The sequence below is a fragment of the Hypanus sabinus genome, chromosome 17 (assembly GCF_030144855.1).
Source record: "Hypanus sabinus isolate sHypSab1 chromosome 17, sHypSab1.hap1, whole genome shotgun sequence".
NCBI lineage: Eukaryota > Metazoa > Chordata > Chondrichthyes > Myliobatiformes > Dasyatidae > Hypanus > Hypanus sabinus.
Genome location: NC_082722.1, coordinates 79,670,241 through 79,688,717, shown reverse-complemented (window position 1 = coordinate 79,688,717; position 18,477 = coordinate 79,670,241). Strand labels below are relative to the sequence as shown.

Sequence of the window (18,477 nt, the reverse complement as noted above, 5' to 3'; positions counted from 1 at the left end):
CTAGTCCAGGCAGCATCCCGGTGAATCTCCTCTGCACCCTCTCTAAAACCCTCTAGTCCAGGCAGCATCCTGGGGAATCTCCTCTGCACCCTCTCTAATCCAGGCAGCATCCTGGTGAATCTCCTCTGCACGCTCTCTAATCCAGGCAGCAACCTGGTGAATCTCCTCTGCACCCTTTCTAGTCCAGGCAGCATCCTGGTGAATCTCCTCTACACCCTCTCTAGTCCAGGCAGCATCCTGGTGAATCTCCTCTGCACCCTCTCTAATCCAGGCAGCATCCTGGTGAATCTCCTCTGCACCCTCTCTAGTCCAGGCAGCATCCTGGTGAATCTCCTCTGCACCCTCTCTAATCCAGGCAGCATCCTGGTGAATCTCCTCTCCACCCTCTCTAGTCCAGGCAGCGTCCTGGTAAATCTCCTCTGCACCCTCTCTAATCCAGGCAGCATCCTGGTGAATCTCCTCTGCACTGTCTCTAGTCCAGGCAGCATCCTGGTGAATCTCCTCTGCACCCTCTCTAATCCAGGCAGCATCCTGGTGAATCTCCTCTCCACCCTCTCTAATCCAGGCAGCATCCTGGTGAATCTCCTCTACAGCCTCTCTAGTCCAGGCAGCATCCTGGCGAATTTCCTGTGCACCCTCTCTAGTCCAGGCAGCATCCCGGTGAATCTCCTCTGCACCCTCTCTAAAACCCTCTAGTCCAGGCAGCATCCCGGTGAATCTCCTCTCCACCCTCTCTAAAACCCTCTAGTCCAGGCAGCATCCTGGGGAATCTCCTCTGCACCCTCTAATCCAGGCAGCATCCTGGTGAATCTCCTCTGCACGCTCTCTAATCCAGGCAGCAACCTGGTGAATCTCCTCTGCACCCTCTCTAGTCCAGGCAGCATCCCGGTGAATCTCCTCTGCACCCTCTCTAGTCCAGGCAGCATCCCGGTGAATCTCCTCTGCACCCTCTCTAGTCCAGGCAGCATCCTGGTGAATCTCCTCTACACCCTCTCTAGTCCAGGCAGCATCCTGGTGAATCTCCTCTGCACCTCTCTAAAACCCTCTAGTCCAGGCAGCATCCTGGGGAATCTCCTCTGCACCCTCTCTAATCCAGGCAGCATCCTGGTGAATCTCCTCTCCACCCTCTCTAATCCAGGCAGCAACCTGGTGAATCTCCTCTGCACCCTCTCCAATCCAGGCAGCGTCCTGGTAAATCTCCTCTGAACCCTCTCTAATCCAGGCAGCATCCTGGTGAATCTCCTCTGCACTGTCTCTAGTCCAGGCAGCATCCTGGTGAATCTCCTCTGCACCCTCTCTAATCCAGGCAGCATCCTGGTGAATCTCCTCTCCACCCTCTCTAGTCCAGGCAGCATCCTGGTGAATCTCCTCTGCACACTCTCTAATCCAGGCAGCAACCTGGTGAATCTCCTCTGCACCCTCTCTAGTCCAGGCAGCATCCCGGTGAATCTCCTCTGCACCCTCTCTAGTCCAGGCAGCATCCTGGTGAATCTCCTCTACACCCTCTCTAGTCCAGGCAGCATCCTTGTGAATCTCCTCTGCACCCTCTCTAATCCAGGCAGCATCCTGGTGAATCTCCTCTCCAACCTCTCTAGTCCAGGCAGCATCCTGGTGAATCTCCTCTCCACCCTCTCTAGTCCAGGCAGCATCCTGGTGAATCTCCTCTGCACCCTCTCTAATCCAGGCAGCATCCTGGTGAATCTCCTCTGCACCCTCTCTAGTCCAGGCAGCATCCTGGTGAATCTCCTCTGCACCCTCTCTAGTCCAGGCAGCATCCTGGTAAATCTCCTCTGCACCCTCTCTAATCCGGGCAGCATCCTGGTGAATCTCCTCTGCACTGTCTCTAGTCCAGGCAGCATCCTGGTGAATCTCCTCTGCACCCTCTCTAATCCAGGCAGCATCCTGGTGAATCTCCTCTCCACCCTCTCTAGTCCAGGCAGCATCCTGGTGAATCTCCTCTGCACCCCCTCTAATCCAGGCAGCATCCTGGTGAATCTCCTCTCCACCCTCTCTAATCCAGGCAGCATCCTGGTAAATCTCCTCTACACCCTCTCTAGTCCAGGCAGCATCCCGGTGAATCTCCTCTGCACCCTCTCTAAAACCCTCTAGTCCAGGCAGCATCCCGGTGAATCTCCTCTGCACCCTCTCTAAAACCCTCTAGTCCAGGCAGCATCCTGGGGAATCTCCTCTGCACCCTCTCTAATCCAGGCAGCATCCGGGTGAATCTCCTCTGCACGCTCTCTAATCCAGGCAGCAACCTGGTGAATCTCCTCTGCACCCTCTCTAGTCCAGGCAGCATCCCGGTGAATCTCCTCTGCACCCTCTCTAATCCAGGCAGCATCCTGGTGAATCTCCTCTACACCCTCTCTAGTCCAGGCAGCATCCTGGTGAATCTCCTCTGCACCCTCTCTAATCCAGGCAGCATCCTGGTGAATCTCCTCTCCACCCTCTCTAGTCCAGGCAGCATCCTGGTGAATCTCCTCTCCACCCTCTCTAGTCCAGGCAGCATCCTGGTGAATCTCCTCTCCATCCTCTCCAGTCCAGGCAGCATCCAGGTGAATCACCTCTGCACCCTCTCCAATCCAGGCAGCGTCCTGGTAAATCTCCTCTGCGCCCTCTCTAATCCAGGCAGCATCCTGGTGAATCTCCTCTGCACTGTCTCTAATCCAGGCAGCATCCTGGTGAATCTCCTCTCCACCCTCTCCAGTCCAGGCAGCATCCTGGTGAATCTCCTCTGCACTCTCTCCAATCCAGGCAGCGTCCTGGTAAATCTCCTCTGCACCCTGTCTAATCCAGGCAGCATCCTGGTGAATCTCCTCTGCACTGTCTCTAGTCCAGGCAGCATCCTGGTGAATCTCCTCTGCACCCTCTCTAATCCAGGCAGCATCCTGGTGAATCTCCTCTCCACCCTCTCTAATCCAGGCAGCATCCTGGTGAATCTCCTCTACAGCCTCTCTAGTCCAGGCAGCATCCTGGCGAATTTCCTGTGCACCCTCTCTAGTCCAGGCAGCATCCCGGTGAATCTCCTCTGCACCCTCTCTAAAACCCTCTAGTCCAGGCAGCATCCTGGTGAATCTCCTCTCCACCCTCTCTAGTCCAGGCAGCATCCTGGTGAATCTCCTCTGCACCCTCTCTAATCCAGGCAGCATCCTGGTGAATCTCCTCTCCACCCTCTCTAATCCAGGCAGCATCCTGGTAAATCTCCTCTACACCCTCTCTAGTCCAGGCAGCATCCTGGCGAATCTCCTGTGCACCCTCTATAGTCCAGGCAGCATCCCGGTGAATCTCCTCTGCACCCTCTCTAAAACCCTCTAGTCCAGGCAGCATCCCGGTGAATCTCCTCTGCACCCTCTCTAAAACCCTCTAGTCCAGGCAGCATCCTGGGGAATCTCCTCTGCACCCTCTCTAATCCAGGCAGCATCCTGGTGAATCTCCTCTGCACGCTCTCTAATCCAGGCAGCAACCTGGTGAATCTCCTCTGCACCCTCTCTAGTCCAGGCAGCATCCCGGTGAATCTCCTCTGCACCCTCTCTAGTCCAGGCAGCATCCTGGTGAATCTCCTCTACACCCTCTCTAGTCCAGGCAGCATCCTGGTGAATCTCCTCTGCACCCTCTCTAATCCAGGCAGCATCCTGGTGAATCTCCTCTCCACCCTCTCTAGACCAGGCAGCATCCTGGTGAATCTCCTCTCCACCCTCTCCTGTCCAGGCAGCGTCCTGGTGAATCTCCTCTGCACCCTCTCTAATCCAGGCAGCGTCCTGGTAAATCTGCTCTGCACCCTCTCTAATCCAGGCAGCATCCTGGTAAATCTCCTGTGCACCCTCTCTAATCCAGGCAGCATCCTGGTGAATCTCCTCTACAGCCTCTCTAGTCCAGGCAGCATCCTGGCGAATTTCCTGTGCACCCTCTCTAGTCCAGGCAGCATCCCGGTGAATCTCCTCTGCACCCTCTCTAAAACCCTCTAGTCCAGGCAGCATCCTGGTGAATCTCCTCTCCACCCTCTCTAGTCCAGGCAGCATCCTGGTGAATCTCCTCTGCACCCTCTCTAATCCAGGCAGCATCCTGGTGAATCTCCTCTCCACCCTCTCTAATCCAGGCAGCATCCTGGTAAATCTCCTCTACACCCTCTCTAGTCCAGGCAGCATCCTGGCGAATCTCCTGTGCACCCTCTATAGTCCAGGCAGCATCCCGGTGAATCTCTTCTGCACCCTCTCTAAAACCCTCTAGTCCAGGCAGCATCCCGGTGAATCTCCTCTGCACCCTCTCTAAAACCCTCTAGTCCAGGCAGCATCCTGGGGAATCTCCTCTGCACCCTCTCTAATCCAGGCAGCATCCTGGTGAATCTCCTCTGCACGCTCTCTAATCCAGGCAGCAACCTGGTGAATCTCCTCTGCACCCTCTCTAGTCCAGGCAGCATCCCGGTGAATCTCCTCTGCACCCTCTCTAGTCCAGGCAGCATCCTGGTGAATCTCCTCTACACCCTCTCTAGTCCAGGCAGCATCCTGGTGAATCTCCTCTGCACCCTCTCTAATCCAGGCAGCATCCTGGTGAATCTCCTCTCCACCCTCTCTAGTCCAGGCAGCATCCTGGTGAATCTCCTCTCCACCCTCTCCTGTCCAGGCAGCGTCCTGGTGAATCTCCTCTGCACCCTCTCTAATCCAGGCAGCGTCCTGGTAAATCTGCTCTGCACCCTCTCTAGTCCAGGCAGCATCCTGGTGAATCTCCTCTGCACCCTCTCTAGTCCAGGCAGCATCCTGGTAAATCTCCTCTGCACCCTCTCTAATCCGGGCAGCATCCTGGTGAATCTCCTCTGCACTGTCTCTAGTCCAGGCAGCATCCTGGTGAATCTCCTCTGCACCCTCTCTAATCCAGGCAGCATCCTGGTGAATCTCCTCTCCACCCTCTCTAGTCCAGGCAGCATCCTGGTGAATCTCCTCTGCACCCCCTCTAATCCAGGCAGCATCCTGGTGAATCTCCTCTCCACCCTCTCTAATCCAGGCAGCATCCTGGTAAATCTCCTCTACACCCTCTCTAGTCCAGGCAGCATCCCGGTGAATCTCCTCTGCACCCTCTCTAAAACCCTCTAGTCCAGGCAGCATCCCGGTGAATCTCCTCTGCACCCTCTCTAAAACCCTCTAGTCCAGGCAGCATCCTGGGGAATCTCCTCTGCACCCTCTCTAATCCAGGCAGCATCCGGGTGAATCTCCTCTGCACGCTCTCTAATCCAGGCAGCAACCTGGTGAATCTCCTCTGCACCCTCTCTAGTCCAGGCAGCATCCCGGTGAATCTCCTCTGCACCCTCTCTAATCCAGGCAGCATCCTGGTGAATCTCCTCTACACCCTCTCTAGTCCAGGCAGCATCCTGGTGAATCTCCTCTGCACCCTCTCTAATCCAGGCAGCATCCTGGTGAATCTCCTCTCCACCCTCTCTAGTCCAGGCAGCATCCTGGTGAATCTCCTCTCCACCCTCTCTAGTCCAGGCAGCATCCTGGTGAATCTCCTCTCCATCCTCTCCAGTCCAGGCAGCATCCAGGTGAATCACCTCTGCACCCTCTCCAATCCAGGCAGCGTCCTGGTAAATCTCCTCTGCGCCCTCTCTAATCCAGGCAGCATCCTGGTGAATCTCCTCTGCACTGTCTCTAATCCAGGCAGCATCCTGGTGAATCTCCTCTCCACCCTCTCCAGTCCAGGCAGCATCCTGGTGAATCTCCTCTGCACTCTCTCCAATCCAGGCAGCGTCCTGGTAAATCTCCTCTGCACCCTGTCTAATCCAGGCAGCATCCTGGTGAATCTCCTCTGCACTGTCTCTAGTCCAGGCAGCATCCTGGTGAATCTCCTCTGCACCCTCTCTAATCCAGGCAGCATCCTGGTGAATCTCCTCTCCACCCTCTCTAATCCAGGCAGCATCCTGGTGAATCTCCTCTACAGCCTCTCTAGTCCAGGCAGCATCCTGGCGAATTTCCTGTGCACCCTCTCTAGTCCAGGCAGCATCCCGGTGAATCTCCTCTGCACCCTCTCTAAAACCCTCTAGTCCAGGCAGCATCCTGGTGAATCTCCTCTCCACCCTCTCTAGTCCAGGCAGCATCCTGGTGAATCTCCTCTGCACCCTCTCTAATCCAGGCAGCATCCTGGTGAATCTCCTCTCCACCCTCTCTAATCCAGGCAGCATCCTGGTAAATCTCCTCTACACCCTCTCTAGTCCAGGCAGCATCCTGGCGAATCTCCTGTGCACCCTCTATAGTCCAGGCAGCATCCCGGTGAATCTCCTCTGCACCCTCTCTAAAACCCTCTAGTCCAGGCAGCATCCCGGTGAATCTCCTCTGCACCCTCTCTAAAACCCTCTAGTCCAGGCAGCATCCTGGGGAATCTCCTCTGCACCCTCTCTAATCCAGGCAGCATCCTGGTGAATCTCCTCTGCACGCTCTCTAATCCAGGCAGCAACCTGGTGAATCTCCTCTGCACCCTCTCTAGTCCAGGCAGCATCCCGGTGAATCTCCTCTGCACCCTCTCTAGTCCAGGCAGCATCCTGGTGAATCTCCTCTACACCCTCTCTAGTCCAGGCAGCATCCTGGTGAATCTCCTCTGCACCCTCTCTAATCCAGGCAGCATCCTGGTGAATCTCCTCTCCACCCTCTCTAGTCCAGGCAGCATCCTGGTGAATCTCCTCTCCACCCTCTCCTGTCCAGGCAGCGTCCTGGTGAATCTCCTCTGCACCCTCTCTAATCCAGGCAGCGTCCTGGTAAATCTGCTCTGCACCCTCTCTAATCCAGGCAGCATCCTGGTAAATCTCCTGTGCACCCTCTCTAATCCAGGCAGCATCCTGGTGAATCTCCTCTACAGCCTCTCTAGTCCAGGCAGCATCCTGGCGAATTTCCTGTGCACCCTCTCTAGTCCAGGCAGCATCCCGGTGAATCTCCTCTGCACCCTCTCTAAAACCCTCTAGTCCAGGCAGCATCCTGGTGAATCTCCTCTCCACCCTCTCTAGTCCAGGCAGCATCCTGGTGAATCTCCTCTGCACCCTCTCTAATCCAGGCAGCATCCTGGTGAATCTCCTCTCCACCCTCTCTAATCCAGGCAGCATCCTGGTAAATCTCCTCTACACCCTCTCTAGTCCAGGCAGCATCCTGGCGAATCTCCTGTGCACCCTCTATAGTCCAGGCAGCATCCCGGTGAATCTCTTCTGCACCCTCTCTAAAACCCTCTAGTCCAGGCAGCATCCCGGTGAATCTCCTCTGCACCCTCTCTAAAACCCTCTAGTCCAGGCAGCATCCTGGGGAATCTCCTCTGCACCCTCTCTAATCCAGGCAGCATCCTGGTGAATCTCCTCTGCACGCTCTCTAATCCAGGCAGCAACCTGGTGAATCTCCTCTGCACCCTCTCTAGTCCAGGCAGCATCCCGGTGAATCTCCTCTGCACCCTCTCTAGTCCAGGCAGCATCCTGGTGAATCTCCTCTACACCCTCTCTAGTCCAGGCAGCATCCTGGTGAATCTCCTCTGCACCCTCTCTAATCCAGGCAGCATCCTGGTGAATCTCCTCTCCACCCTCTCTAGTCCAGGCAGCATCCTGGTGAATCTCCTCTCCACCCTCTCCTGTCCAGGCAGCGTCCTGGTGAATCTCCTCTGCACCCTCTCTAATCCAGGCAGCGTCCTGGTAAATCTGCTCTGCACCCTCTCTAATCCAGGCAGCATCCTGGTAAATCTCCTGTGCACCCTCTCTAATCCAGGCAGCATCCTGGTGAATCTACTCTGCACTGTCTGTAGTCCAGGCAGCATCCTGGTGAATCTCCTCTACACCCTCTCTAGTCCAGGCAGCATCCTGGTGAATCTCCTCTGCACCCTCTCTAATCCAGGCAGCATCCTGGTGAATCTCCTCTCCACCCTCTCTAGTCCAGGCAGCATCCTTGTGAATCTCCTCTGCACCCTCTCCAATCCAGACAGCATCCCGGAGAATCTCCTCTGCACCCTCTCAAATCCAGGCAGCATCCTGGTGAATCTCCTCTGCACCCTCTCTAGTCCAGGCAGCATCCTGGTGAATCTCCTCTGCACCCTCTGTAAAACCCTCTAATCCAGGCAGCATCCTGGTGAATCTCCTCTGCACCCTCTCTAATCCAGGCAGCATCCTGGTGAATCTCCTCTGCACCCTCTCTAGTCCAGGCAGCATCCTGGTGAATGTCCTCTGCACCCTCTCTAAAGCTTCCACACCCTTCCTACAATGATGGGACCAGAACTCTAAGAGTGGTCTTAGCAGGGTTTTATAGATCTGTAACATTACCTTGCCGCTCTTCAACTGCATCCTGACTATTGAAGGCCACACAACTTCTTCACCATCCCATCAACATGCACTTCAACTCTGAGGGATCGATGGACGTGGACCCCAAGATCCCTCTGTCCCTCCACATTGCTCAGAATCCTGCCCTTAACCCTTCGTGCTCAACCTTCTAAAGTGAGTCACTTCACACTCTCCTAGATTGAACTCCACCTGCCTCTTGTCAACCCAGTTCTGCATCCTATAATGTCCAGGTAACCTATGAAGATCTATAACACCACCAAACTTTGTGTCATCTGCAAACTTGCTAATCCCCCCTTGCCCTTCCTCACCCAGTTATTTATAAAAATCACAAAGAGCAGGGGTCCTCGAACAACTGCCTATCCTGTATGTGTCCCTCATAATGTCAGATACCTCTATCAGCACCCCTGAGGCTCCTGCATTCCAGAGAAAACAATCCTATACTCCCCTTGTCACTGGAATTTCCCATTCCAGGAATGCAGATTGGAGTTACTGGTAACTGACCACACAGTCCCAACTGCAATGTAGATTGTTTGGTTACCAGTAGCCCCATGTGGTCCCAGTCCCCAGCTCAGACATTGTGCCAACACCAATCCGTCAGACATTTCATCGCATCGATGTGCAATCAATCTGATTTCATAGTGAGTGGACTCTTGCTGTGCCTCCCAATCTGAGGAACTAGCAGCCAGTCTTAGATCAGGACAGGGTGGGGGATCAACATACCGTAAAATCTGCTCAGGACAGCTGGCAATTTGCTTCATGAATTTGACAAACGCCGTGTCTCCGTGTCGGACTACTCCCTTCTCGTAGGCCTCTGAGACAGCACCATCTCCTCCACTGGGGAGAGTCAAACAGTCACTCAGGTTACAGTGTCCAGTCTCTTTAACGTTGCTTCCCCCCAGCAACTCCTCCCCCTACAGTGTGACCCCCACCCACCTCTGCAGTGTCACCTTCTTTCCTGCCTCAGTATCATCCCTCCCCACGCAGTGATCCCCTCCCATCACAGCACTGTCCTTCCCTACCCCCCTCCCCTCCCAACACGGCATCGTCTCACCCCCCCCGCAGTGTACCCCTCCCACCGTGGCACACCGAGACCACTAGTGGTTTATGGAGGAGGCTGAAGCCTCACTTAGTTGGAGTCAAACAAGGATGTTGCATCCCAGCTGTCACACCCAAGCCAGTGTTCACACCTGGGAAGTACGATATGGAGAGCAAGCTGTTACCCACGTAGCAGGCTCCCCCTCTCCACACAGCTGACACACCCAAGCCAGTGCTCACGCCTGGGAAGTACGATATGGAGAGCAAGCTGTTACCCACGTAGCAGGCTCCCCCTCTCCACACAGCTGACACACCCAAGCCAGTGCTCACGCCTGGGAAGTACGATATGGAGAGCAAGCTGTTACCCACGTAGCAGGCTCCCCCTCTCCACACAGCTGACACACCCAAGCCAGTGCTCACGCCTGGGAAGTACGATATGGAGACCAAGCTGTTATCCACGTAGCAGGCTCCCCCTCTCCACACAGCTGACACACCCAAGCCAGTGTTCACACCTGGGAAGTACGATACGGAGAGCAAGCTGTTACCCACGTAGCAGGCTCCCCCTCTCCACACAGCTGACACACCCAAGCCAGTGTTCACACCTGGGAAGTACGATACGGAGAGCAAGCTGTTACCCACGTAGCAGGCTCCCCCTCTCCACACAGCTGACACACCCAAGCCACTGCTCACGCCTGGGAAGTACGATATGGAGAGCAAGCTGTTACCCACGTAGCAGGCTCCCCCTCTCCACACAGCTGTCACACCCAAAGGAACAGCAGGGACCCAGACAGTTTGACACCATTGGCATCACAGGAGTTGCCAGTCAGCACTGAACTCAATGTAGGACTGCCTTAGGGACTCCAGCTCTGGATTTTCCCCTCGGGGTTTCCTCCTAAATTTTCCCATGAGTGGGTAAAGCCACAAGACAGTTTCTTCTAGCTAAGCTGCCAAGCATGGCTAACAAGCCCACCTGCCTGAAGCGACTGGTTTTAAGGCACCAGTAACCTGCCTTTGCCCCTTTCGTCAGTAGAAATGGTTCCCATTGGCTTAGTAGCTAAACCACATGTGAAGGTCAGGAGCTGGATTTGGTTGTCCAAGGCTATTGAGAAGCACATCATTAGGAGCATCGAGTAGGTAGTGGGAGCTTATCCCCACTACCACCCCCGGCTATAACAACGAGTCATGTTACTGTAGATTTCAGCATCTGCTGTCTCTTGTGTCACCTAACAGACCCTAAGACCACTCTCCCCCACCCTCCTCTCCCTTCCCTTCCCCAATTCACCTGGCAGGAGGGATCTGCCCCAGAATCTCTCCCCCCTTCCCCTGGTACTCGCGGAGGAGTTCCTCTTCATGGGCGAGGGAAGGGCGCTCCACCAGATTCTCCTCCAGCACTGCGATGTAGAATGGCTGGAACCTGGGCACCAGTCCAGCTGGGAGCACCGAGTCCCCCTCGGCCTCCTCCCGCAGACTCAGCCTCTGCAGCCGGCCCGTCTGCTTGTCTGTGTCTGCATCAGGCTCAAGTGATGGGCTCCCAGACACCCCAGGACACAGGAAGCCCGCTGCAGCCATGTCTTCGACACCCCAGTCATCTGCACTCTCACACCAGTCTGTCGGGACACCAGCCGGCTTTGTCTGTGGGTGAACAGGCAGCAACGTTATCCTGTCCAGAATGTTCTTCAGCTGGGGGGAGAGGGGCATAATGCCAACACACTCATCTCTGTGTGGGAGGAGTGGACACGTAGAAAAAGGAGGGAGTGGGGGAGAGAGAGGGGAATGAGGGAGAGGGAAAGTGGAGAGAAAAAGGTTGCTAAGGTGACTGGGAATAGAGAGGGGGAGGGATGGGAGAGAAAGAGTGGGTAGAGGAGACATATATAGAAAGGAGGAAGGGGAAGAGGGAGAGCAAGAAGAGGCAGGGAAAACTGGAGAGAGATGTGTTGCTAAGATGACCATAGGAATAGAGAGGGAGTAGGAGGAGACAAGAGGGGGAGGGGAGAGACGGGCAGGAGGAGGCAAGAGAAAGAGGGAGAGGGGAGAGAGAGGCAGAAGGAAATAAGGATCAGATGGAGCGCTAGAAAGAGAGAGAGAGAGAGAGGGGTTCTCACCTCTGCTGCTTTCTGGCGACACACGGTCTCCTTACACTGGGAGCGCAGAACCTTCCAGCTGTAGAACAGAGAGGGAGAGTTAGTGAAATGTACACTGTTCCCCATCGCCTCAGCCTGTCCCAACGGAGAGCAGCACAGCCCCTTCCGCTCCTTCCTCCTGATCCTGGTCAGCAGATGGTGCAGGCAATGTGGGGGGGGGGGGTCCTGACACACATTCATCCATCCCCCCCCCCCCACCCACTCCCACAACCTCCACCCACACCCCTCACACAGCATTGGAACAGGCTGTAGCCCGAGACTGAAGAAATTTCAAGGATCGGAGGGAGGAAAATAGTGGGGAACGGGAGGAGAGAGAGAGAGAGAGAGAGAGAGAGAGAGAGAGAGAGAGAGAGAGTCGCCATGGGCATGTGGGCTGTTACAATGGAGTGGGCAGCGACAGAGGCACACAGTAGAGGCTGAAAGATGAGATTTATAGAGAAGAGATGGATAGAGAGGCAGAGAGAGATAATACATGGGGCAAGGAGAGAGAGGTAATAATGTATATCTACATTAAGAGTAAACAATAGCAGAATTCAGAATAAAACTGTAGAATTGCAGGGGCAGTGTAGTAAGGTGTAAGGTGATAATGATTATGAGGTCAAGGGTGCAACTTGTTAGAAGGCAGATTTAAGAAAGCATGGTGCAGGAAGACAGCAGAGTGCCTGAACCTCTGTTCCCAGCACACAGTGATTGTTCTAGCAGGTGTCAGTGTTGAGGAGATGACAACCCACCTCTCACTCCTGCCCCAGCAGCCAGGCTGGAGGCAAGCCCACACATTGAGGGTCCGATGGTAGGGTGACCCCTCCAAGGGGCAGTATATCTGTACCAGGTGAGCCAGGAGGTCAGTGCAGAGACAGCAGTGAGGACATTCCAGGGTAACGCCAGGGACCCTGTCCTGCGGAAGGAACAACACACCGTGTCACGGTCCTGACTGCAAGGGCTTCAAGGAACCATCACAGGCCATTCAGCCCATCAATGCCACTACAGACTCAGTCAGCTCCATTACAGCCACAATTCACCCCACCATCGAGGACAACTTTAAAGTCAGTGTCTCACAAAAGCGCCATCCATCATTAAAGGGGCTCCAGAGAAAGCAACTCAAGTTTATCCAACCTCTTGTTATGGCATATGCTCTCTAATCCAGGCAGCACCCTGCTAAACCTCTTCAGCACCCTCTCCAAAGCCTCAACATCCTTTCTACAGTGGGGAGACCAGAACTGTACACAGCACTCCAAATACAGCCTAACTAGAACTTTATTAACATCCTGACAATTTATTTATTTATTAGGATACAGCACAGAACAGACCATTCTGGCCCTTTGAGCCCTTCTGCCTAGCAACCCCTGACTTAACCCCATCCTAATCACTGACATTTTACAATGACCAATTAACCTACCAACCGGTACGCAGTAAAGGGGAGAACGTACAAACGGCTTACGTTGGGAATGCGAGGGAATTGAACCTGTTCACTGGTACTGTCAAACGTGCTAGCCACTACACTACTGAGCTGCTTTACTATAAACTCAGTTCCTAAACTAATAAAGGTAAAACAAGCATGCTGAAGCACCCCATCAACCATGGGAGCTATGAACCTGAACCCCAAAATCCCTCTGCTCATCAACAATGTAAAGTCTTTCCATTATCAGTGTAGTCTCTCTCTACGTTTGATCTCCCAAAGCTCAACACTTCACACTTGCCTGCATAAACCTCCATCTGCCATTTCTCCACCCATATCTGCCACTGGTCAGTTATATACAGCACAAACAGTGGAGATCCCTGTGGAACATCACTACTCAAAGATTCAAAGTACATCGATTATCATTATACACAGCACACAACCCTCAGATTCATCTTTCCACAGACAGCCGCAAAACAGAGAAACAGTATGGAACCCGTTCAAAGAAAACATATAACCATATAACAATCACAGCACGGAAACAGGCCATCTCGGCCCTCCTAGTCCGTGCCGAACTCTTAATCTCACCTAGTCCCACCTACCCGCACTCAGCCCATAACCCTCCACTCCTTTCCTGTCCATATACCTATCCAATTTTACCTTAAATGACACAACTGAACTGGCCTCTACTACTTCTACAGGAAGCTCATTCCACACAGCTATCACTCTCTGAGTAAAGAAATACCCCCTCGTGTTTCCCTTAAACTTCTGTCCCCTAACTCTCAAATCATGTCCTCTCGTTTGAATCTCCCCTACTCTCAATGGAAACAGCCTATTCACGTCAACTCTATCTGTCCCTCTCAAAATTTTAAATACCTCGATCAAATCCCCCTTCAACCTTCTACGCTCCAATGAATAGAGACCTAACTTGTTCAACCTTTCTCTGTAACTTAAGTGCTGAAACCCAGGTAACATCCTAGTAAATCGTCTCTGCGCTCTCTCTAATTTATTGATATCTTCCCTATAATTCGGTGACCAGAACTGCACACAATATTCTAAATTTGGCCTTACCAATGCCTTGTACAATTTTAACATTACATCAAACACCCAACAGGCAAAAAAAAACATGGCGAAAAATGAGCTAATAACAAGCAGCATATTAAACATCAAATCGCAGAGACCTTGAAACAATCTAAGAATGTTCAGTTTAGTTCACAGACCTCTAGCCCAGCCAAAATACACCCACTGCCCAATACCCGGTCTCCTTTAGACAAGCCAAAAAGCCAATTCACCATGGATCCCATGTTTCCAACTCAACTGGATTAACCTCCCAAGAGGGACCTCGTCAAGCACCTTCCTAAAGTCCACGTAGACAATATCCACATCCTTCATCAATCACTCTCATCACTTGGTCAAGAAAGTGAAGTTAGTTAGACACGACTTGTCCTGGACAAAGCCAAACTGACTGTCCTCAATAAGACCAAGCATGTCCATCCTTTCCCTATAGATCACACCCTCTAGTCCAAGTATCATCCTGTCTCAAGTTTATTGTCATGTGCATACCTACCCAGGGTATAAAGTCGTGACAAATAACAATCAAATACATCTTCAGGAGGCAGCAGTCATCAATAGGACCCCCATTCCCCAGGACATGTCCTCTTCTCATTGTTACCAATGTCTCAGGGCCAGCTTTCCTTCCGCCATCAGATTTCCGAATGGACAATGAACCCATGACCACTACCTACCTCACTAATTTGCTCTCTTTTTGCACTGCCTATTTATTTTTACATTTCGCATTGTAACTCATAGTAATTCAATTTTTATGTTGGTACTGCTGTCGCAAAACAACAAATTTCACGACATGTCAGTGATAATAAACCTGATTCTGAAATGCTGCCAACTCTACCTCATTAGTTGTGCTTTATTCTCGTAACTTTTAGTAATTTTACGCCTTGCACTGTACTGCTGATCCAACACATAGCGGACGAACATAACGGTTCTGCTGCGGCAAAATATCACATTTTTTACATTTTAAGATGTCGGTGATAATAAACCAAATTCAAGAAAAGTTTTTACTGTAATTTGTACATGTAACAATAATCCTATTTAAAAAGCATGCCTCTATTTAAAAAGTAATCTACTCTTTCAATATTAGACAGAATGCAAGCTTCACAATAGATAGAATAAACCAATTTATCGTTTCAAACACGCCACTATTTAAAAAGTAATCTACTTTTTCAATGAACAATGAATTCTCAGAGGGGATTTGCGGATATGGTAAAAGATTTCGAGCCAGCCAGGAGTCGAACCTGGAATCTTCTGATCCGTAGTCAGACGCGTTATCCATTGCGCCACTGGCCCGACTGGGGACGGACTCCTCCCGCCACCATTAAGAGCCGACTTCACACTCTAGACACGCCCCCAACGTGCGTTGTCCCCGCCGCGAACATGCGCAGTGTCGCGCCGACCCCACGGTGAGGAGGAGCGGCCGCCTCTCTCTCGGCCCGTCCCTTCCCCGGCCCCCGGCCCCCGGCCCCCGTCCTGCCGCCGCAGACTCTCACCGCTCGCCCTCCTGCCTTGCTGGTGTCCCAGGAGCAGCGGCTGCCCTCCTCCACCGCCGCGTCTCGGACCCCCAGCAGGACGGGCCGTGGCGCCGCGCTCATGCTGGTTGGTGACAGCGAAAAGGGCGGTGCGAGTTCGAATCCCGCCTCCTCAACTTCCGCTGCTCCTTTTATCATCTCATTCACTCTGTGCTGCCGGAATAATCATTATATTTAAAATAAATACGGATTTATTTTTAGTCTTCTTATCTACTTTCACACCCCTCGTTGGTGTGGATTAAGGTGACTTCACCCCGGGATTTTGCTGCTACTTGCTAACGGGACATAGCTTGATTGACACTTCGTTCCACCCAGGGCAGCCAGGTCTATTTCCCTGGTGAAGTCAGAGGCCATTCGGTCCTACACTGGCTGATGGCGTTCAAGGCCGACTCCAGTGTTGCAGGCTGCGCCCTTTCAATTCCTAGAGGGTGTTCAGCAGCTCAACTACACTAGGAGACTTGGAATGTCACCAAAGACTCTACTGATGGTCTGTGGAGAGCTTCTGATGGTTGCATCACTGCCTGGTACTGAGGCATCAATGCACAGGATTGAAAAAGTTAGACTGTTGTAAACTCAGTCTGCTCCATCATGCCTCCCACAATCATAAACATCTTCAAGGGGCAATGCCTCAAGAAGGCAGTATTCATCATTAAGGACTCTCTTAATCCGGGACAGAGCCCTCTTCTAATTACTGCCTCCTGAAGATGCACACTCAACAGTTTAGGAACAGCTTCTTCCCTCTACCATCAGATTACTGAATGGTCCATGAACCCGTGAAGAATTCCTCGCTATTTTGTTCCCTTTTTGCACTACTAATTTATAGTTCTATATGCCATTGTAACTCATAGTATTTGTTTACATCTTGTACTACACACAGATAGTATTTTGTAATTTATAGTTTTTTTTATGTATTGAACTTTACTGCTGCTGCAAAACAAATTTCATGACATATGTCAGTGATAATAAACCTGATTCTGATTCTGAATCAGGCTGTTACACACACCTACCCAACCTCCTGCAAATCAAACACTACAGATTCCTGATATCAAAGGGTGCAGATCAGATCAAGAACACAAGAAAACAGGAACATGGGTCGGCTACTTGGCTCCTCATATTCATGTTTGCTGGCCTCAACTCCTGTACCAGTTCCCCATACCTCAGTTCCTCAGTCTTCTCAGAACTACCCTTACTTCATGATCCAGCCTCCATAACTTTCTGGAGCAGAGAATTCCAGAGATTTACCACCCTCTGCAAAAAGAAATGTATACACAACTCAGTTTTAAATGATTTGTAAATATGTTCCCTTGATCTAGGCTCTCCCATCCCTAACCTTCAACTTAAAATGTTTGCTTTGTTTCCCTCTGCAGAGATGCTGTCTGGTCTGCTGACTATTTCTGAAGGAATTTAGTGCTTTTTTTTCCTGACTGGATGCTTAACATACAGTTCAATTACATCCATCAATGCTGAACCACCTGTCAGAATAACACTGCTACTGGGAATGGGCCAACGGCTACAGGCCGAATGTATAGTCAGGTTGCTATGTATGGATTAGAGTTGGACACACACACCTGCTGATATAAGACATGGGAGCAGAATTAAGCCATTCTGCCCACTGAGTCTGCTCTGCCATTCCATCATAGCTGATTTATTATCCCTCTCAACTCCATTCTCCTCCCTGTGACCTTTGCTGACCTGACTAATCAGAATCTGGCCTATGTCACTAAATTTGTTGTGTGGTAGCAGCACATAGTAATAAAAACTGAAAATTACAGTAAGTGCATTCATTTAAAAAGTTAATGAGTGCAAAAAGAGAAAAAAAGTAGTGAGATGGTTTCATGGGTTCAATGTCAATTCAGAAATCTGATGGCAGAGGGGAAGAAGCTGCTCCTGAATTGTTGAGTGTGTTTCTTCAGACTTCTGTATTTCCATCCTAATGGTAGCAATAAGAAGAGGGCATGTCCTGGGTGATGGGGGTCCTTAATGATAGATGCCAACTTTTTGAAACAATGCTCCTTGACCTGTTCTGGATGCTAAACTCCAGCTTTACATTTACCAAATGACTAGAGCTCCACAGCTGTCTGTGGCAGTGAATTCCACAGATTCACCACCCCCTGGATAAAGAAGTTCCTCCTCATCTCTGTTCTAAACGAACATCTCTCTATTCTGAGGCTGCGCCCTCTGCTCCTAGACTCTCCCTCTTTTTCTTTCTAGGCCACTCAATATTCAACAGGTTTCTATGAGTGATACTGCTTTGTGAAAACACTGTGCATATTTGAAATAATTAAGCCATGATTTTCTTATTAATAAGTGCAGTTTGTGATTTGAATCCCTTTGTGTAGAAATGCTCAAATAAATCTCCACTCAGACATAACTAATTGTGTTATACTTTATTTTAATATATTCACTACTGATATAGATGCTTTGTTGGGAACAGAGGCTAATTTTGCTGTTTCCACTCTGTTCTACACATTTTCCAGCTAATTTCTCAGCATTTAGCAGCCCATCCAATTTGGACCCTCATCTCTATTCTATTTTTTATTGGCATTCCCACCCTAAGCTAACTAATTGGTGATTTGTAAACAAAATGACAAATTAAAAGCTTCTCCTAGTTTGAGTTGGTATAAAAGCATGGGTGTGTGTTTGTGTACGTCCTTGACTGGAATCTGTAATCTCCCTCTGTTGGGTTTGCCATTAGAAAGTAGAATGATTTTGGTTGTACCAGACACAGAATTGAATTGGAATGAATTTGCAATTAGATTAATATTTTTGCAATTTTTCTTGCAGGTTTGTTGGACCAGAACTGGAGCTTATCTGTCTTCAAGCTGCAGCCCACATGCAGAGTTAGGTTGAGTTGCATGTATTCGTCATGGTCACTGTTCATTGGCCAGACTGGAAGGTTATTCAAGTTGGGGTTCCTGCAGGGGAAGAGTTGAAACTGTTAATATTTCACACTAAATTGTGGAAACTAAATGAACCATTCTCTTTCAATAGTTCACGTACACTTTATCCAATTTG

The 18,477-nt window shown here is 51.2% G+C and overlaps 2 protein-coding genes and 1 non-coding gene across 8 annotated transcripts in view; all 3 read right to left on the bottom strand.

Moving 5' to 3' along the window:
- Nucleotides 1-15,609, bottom strand: part of pdcd2l (programmed cell death 2-like) — a 34,278-nt gene extending 18,669 nt beyond the window's left edge. Inside the window, exons 1-5 of one of the 2 annotated variants that reach the window (XM_059993318.1) lie at nucleotides 15,424-15,609; nucleotides 12,198-12,361; nucleotides 11,428-11,485; nucleotides 10,608-11,005; nucleotides 9,011-9,124 (exon numbers count right to left, since the gene is read on the bottom strand). In XM_059993318.1, the coding sequence (XP_059849301.1) occupies nucleotides 9,011-9,124; nucleotides 10,608-11,005; nucleotides 11,428-11,485; nucleotides 12,198-12,361; nucleotides 15,424-15,600 (911 nt within the window). In that variant the 5' untranslated portion in view covers nucleotides 15,601-15,609. The remainder of the gene's footprint in view (nucleotides 1-9,010; nucleotides 9,125-10,607; nucleotides 11,006-11,427; nucleotides 11,486-12,197; nucleotides 12,362-15,423) is intronic. The other variant, XM_059993319.1, reaches the window with a different exon arrangement.
- On the bottom strand, nucleotides 15,151-15,223 carry trnar-acg (transfer RNA arginine (anticodon ACG)). Its single transcript has one exon. It is a non-coding gene; the product is annotated as a tRNA-Arg (tRNA).
- A 2,231-nt stretch (nucleotides 15,610-17,840) lies between the features above and the next one.
- LOC132407063 (carboxylesterase 5A-like) overlaps nucleotides 17,841-18,477 on the bottom strand; it is an 82,246-nt gene continuing 81,609 nt past the window's right edge. For 3 of the 5 annotated variants that reach the window (XM_059993315.1, XM_059993314.1, XM_059993313.1), the window contains one exon: nucleotides 17,841-18,377. In XM_059993315.1, coding sequence (XP_059849298.1) covers nucleotides 18,215-18,377 — 163 coding nt within the window. In that variant the 3' untranslated portion in view covers nucleotides 17,841-18,214. The remainder of the gene's footprint in view (nucleotides 18,378-18,477) is intronic. The other 2 variants (XM_059993316.1, XR_009516367.1) reach the window with 2 other exon arrangements.